At 41.7% G+C, this 4,097-nt stretch overlaps 1 protein-coding gene across 1 annotated transcript; it reads right to left on the bottom strand.

The window, feature by feature from the left end:
• Positions 1 to 918: 918 nt before the first annotated feature.
• On the bottom strand, positions 919 to 3,119 carry LOC147807668 (uncharacterized). The gene has a single exon (XM_087165504.1). The coding sequence runs from the start codon at positions 2,622 to 2,624 to the stop codon at positions 1,431 to 1,433; it is 1,194 nt and encodes a 397-aa protein (XP_087021630.1). The 5' UTR covers positions 2,625 to 3,119; the 3' UTR covers positions 919 to 1,430.
• Positions 3,120 to 4,097: the final 978 nt, after the last annotated feature.

Below are 4,097 nucleotides of genomic sequence, written 5' to 3' on the forward strand. Positions count from 1 at the left end.
AAGGTGTTCAGGAAAGGTGTGCGAAAATACAACTATATCGTCTAAATAACAAAGGCACATTTTCCATTTTAGGTGACGTAATAAGTTATCCATAGTTCTCTCGAACGTTGCAGGAGCATTACATAATCCGAACGGCATCACCTGGAATTCATATAGCCCTTCACTAGTGACGAACGCTGTTTTTTCCCGATCAGCCTCGTCCACTTCTATTTGCCAATAACCAGAGTGCAGATCCATCGATGTAAAGTATTGGGCCCCTTTAAGACAGTCTAGAGTATCGTCTATTCTGGGCAAAGGATAAACGTCTTTTTTGGTGACCTTGTTGAGGCGACGATAATCAACGCAAAATCGCCAGCTTCCATCTTTCTTACAAACTAGCACAACCGGAGACGACCACGGACTCTCTGATGGTCGAATGATGTCCCGTTTCAGCATTTTGTCAACTTCGTCATTGATTATGCGTCGCTCTGTAGGAGATACTCGATATGGTCTTTGGCTGATTGCTGGGTGGCTTCCGGTGTCTATTTTGTGTTTCACTTTTATTTTGTATTCTTGGCGCGATAGTCCGTAGTAGAATGCGTCTTGAAAGCTTCTCAGCAGGTTTTGCAATTGCATTCGCTGCTCCGTGCTCAGGGTTTCGGCCATCATTTGAGAGTAGTCGACTAGGTCAGTGCGCTTTGAGTCTTCAACATCAGCGTATGAAGGTACTTCCGTCAACGTGTTCAAGTAGTCGGAGTTGGCAGGCTCAGCGTAACCAATGCACATGCCTTTTGGGATGTGACGTGCTTGTGCATGTCCATTAGCCACCCATATTGAAGTTTCGCCATTGATAAAGGAGGCTATAGAGGAGGGGATAGCAGTTCCTTGATTAATGCACAGAATTTTATTTCCTTCGACTATTAAATCAATGTCTTCTTGTTTTTCTGGGGCTTTTACTGTAATGCGTTTGAAGGAACGGCCAGGGATGACAAAGTCAGACACAGCATGAAGGTTAAAGGTACAAGGCTTCGTTGGTTGATCTTGTAAAAGTTCGTCAAAGGTAAGTTCAGCTCGGCCACAATCAATTACGGCTTGTGATGCTTTCAAAAAGTCAAAACCGAGAATAACGCTATGGCTGCACTTCGGCATCACGGTAAATTGGTAGGGCTGTGTTCGATCATCTATGGTCAATTGCAATACACAAGTACCCAGTGGTCTCACAAAATTGCCGTCGGCGACCTTAAGGATAGTGTCTTTTGAGGCTCGGAACATGACTTTTCGTCGTTTTTGTCTGTATGATTCGGAGATAACGGAAAAGGATGCTCCAGAGTCCACAAGTGCTTTTACGGGTTCGTCGTCGATGAGAATGTCGATGTGGTTTCCCTGCAATTTAGCGGCCAATGGAGGATTTCGAAAAATTGCAGCCTCACCTCCCACTGAGGGCGCAAGGCTTAGTTTTCCTCTCGGGTTGGCGACTGGCTGGAACGGCGGTGCAGCATCGGCGATGGAGATCTCATACGACGTATCGGTGACCGTCCTCGGGCAGGACTAGGGGATCTTCGTCTGGGAGGTGCGTCGTAGGTAGTATCGTCTTCATAGTCAGCTGACGGATATCCTCTCGGGTTGTTGGATCGGTAGTCGTTAAATATGGTTCGGCGTTCCCGACAATAGCGAACGACATGCCCCGGTCGTCCGCAATGAAAGCACACCGGACGGTTATCCGTGGTACGCCACAGGTCGGTCTTTCGTTGGGGTTCACTCCAAGGAACATTATTTTGTGGCTTTGCGGCGTATGTAGTGAAACGTCTAGGAGGTCTTGCAATCGGGCGTCCTGTCGTGATAAAGGGAGGTCGGTTGGTTGTAAGGGCTGCTATGGATCGGTCCATCTCGTTTCGAATAGAAGCCTCAGTAGTTTGCAGTTCACGGGGATGGACTTCGAATGGCTGCGCGTTTACATGTTGAATTTCGTCTCTGACAATCTGACGAATTAGCACAGCCAAGTCAGGTGCTTCGTCCACTGCGGCCATAGGGACAACATTAGGTAATCGGGCAAACTTGTACCGTCCCACTCTCTTTTGTCTCATTTCTTCTATGTACAGGCACCACTTTGTAAAATCGGCTGTTGTTAGGATTTCTCTCGTAAGAAGGGCTTGGAACACATCTTCTGCGACGCCCTTCATGAGGTGGGAAACCTTATCTCCTTCGGACATGGTCGGGTCAACCTGAATGCAAAGTCCGAGAACGTCTTGAATGTAAGACTGGATGCTTTCGCCGGATTTTTGTGCGCGAGACTTGAGGTGGTCTTTGGCTCGTCTGAGGTAGGATTGGCTGTCTCCAAAGGTCACTTTCAAACCATTTTCGAATAAAGTCCAAGACGTCAGTGATTCCTCGTTGTTTTCGTACCATTGTCTTGCGGTGCCGTCCAGGAAGAAGTAGGCATTAGCTAATTGCATAGTGTCATCCCAATGATTGTACGATGACACTCTCTGGTATTCCTTCAGCCATTTTGTCGGATCTTGTCCTGGAGTACCCCGGAAGATTGTTGGTTTCCTGGCTTCAGCAGCAACTGTTGGAGTCATCCAAAATGCAGGTTTCATATCCTGTTGGTCCCCAGTGGTCATATCTGTCTCTGGCACATTGGCCATGGCTGTCTTTGGCACAGTCGTTTCAGGAACGGCTTCTTTAGGTTTTTCGTATAGTCCAAATTCAGGTAGAAGTCCTTGGACTCGACGGCTTCTTCTAAGCCAGTCAGTGTTTTGCTCCGTGATATTGATTGGGAGATTAACTCTTACCCGGCGCCTCCACCAAATTTGTCACGTTAAAGTTTTTATATTTAGTGAAGATTACAACATGAGGTTTTGATAATTTATTAACATCAGGAATTTACAAGCACCGGGAACTAGTCTGCGCCCAGAAGAACTCTTCTCTACAATCACGGGATCGCTTTTATACTATCTCAGAATGTTCTAGAAGCTTCCTAGGAACAACGAAAGAGGAAATGACGTAGACTGAACATTCCAGAAGCTTCTGGAATGCTCATAAACTAAATAGAAAAATGAGTGTCCGCTTCCCGGATCGAACCGAGGATCTTCGGCGTTATAGAAGCGAATTCTACCCCTGAGCTACTGAGACTCGACAATATATTCTTATGACCCAATTCTTATAATATGTACGGTATTTGAACCATTAATTTTGTATTTTTTCTTTTCATATGGTAATTGTTTACTGGAAATTCCAGCTATCGAAATTGTAGTGCTTATTACCACTCATGCAGTAAAAAATACATAATTGAGAAATAAATTTGACCAAATTAATGGTTCTTATGCCATGCTTCAAGATATCATGATAAAATTAGCAAATTTTGCCTCATACATTAAAACCACATTTTATGTTTAATTTTACCAAAATCGTCACCAAAAATCCTTTAAAAAATTACTTTTGGTGTTCCCATAGAGCCAGAAGCACTGTAAATTTTCCTATATTCTGCTTGCTTTGGCTATACTTTCTTTCTCAGTCCATTTATTCTCCAGAACCTGTACATAAACACTTTAAAAAATGATTCATGGGTTCTAAAAATATTTCGTTGCAAATATCATTTCAAACTTGAAATTAGTGAAAAAATCAAAATATCTTAATAGTTTTGCCAGTATTGAAGTTGTGTCTCTAGAAATATATGTAATATACATCATAAGCTTAGATATTCACTTTAAATACGAAGTAAGAAATGAGATTAAACTATTTTTTCACACTCTTAACAGAAAAGTTATTTGATTTCGCGCTAAAAGTTGAGATACAGGTTTTTCGATATTAATGTACTAACTGGTAACTATTTAATGTAATATTTGGTTACAGAAGACGGGTTGTATATATTATATATAATATTCATTTATATTGTATAGGTTATAAAAATACTATTTAATGATAAAATAAATATCACAATCATATTTCATTCACATAATTTTTGGTATTATTCTATTCAGATAAATAATTAGAAGAAAAAATTTTTTGTAGTTTCTCCATACAAATATTTCTCAATGCATTTTTTCTGAAATATCATATTTTTTCATCAATGAGATCTAATGCGATTTTTCTTATAACTAATTCGATTTTTGCCACCG

This window comes from Parasteatoda tepidariorum, chromosome 6 (genome assembly GCF_982258835.1).
Source record: "Parasteatoda tepidariorum strain Cologne lab strain chromosome 6, Ptep-v5.0, whole genome shotgun sequence".
NCBI classification, from domain to species: domain Eukaryota; kingdom Metazoa; phylum Arthropoda; class Arachnida; order Araneae; family Theridiidae; genus Parasteatoda; species Parasteatoda tepidariorum.

Coding starts and splice junctions, on each gene's coding strand:
- LOC147807668 (XM_087165504.1), bottom strand. CDS start 2,624: ATGGCCAATGTGCCAGAGACAGATATGACCACTGGGGACCAACAGGAT.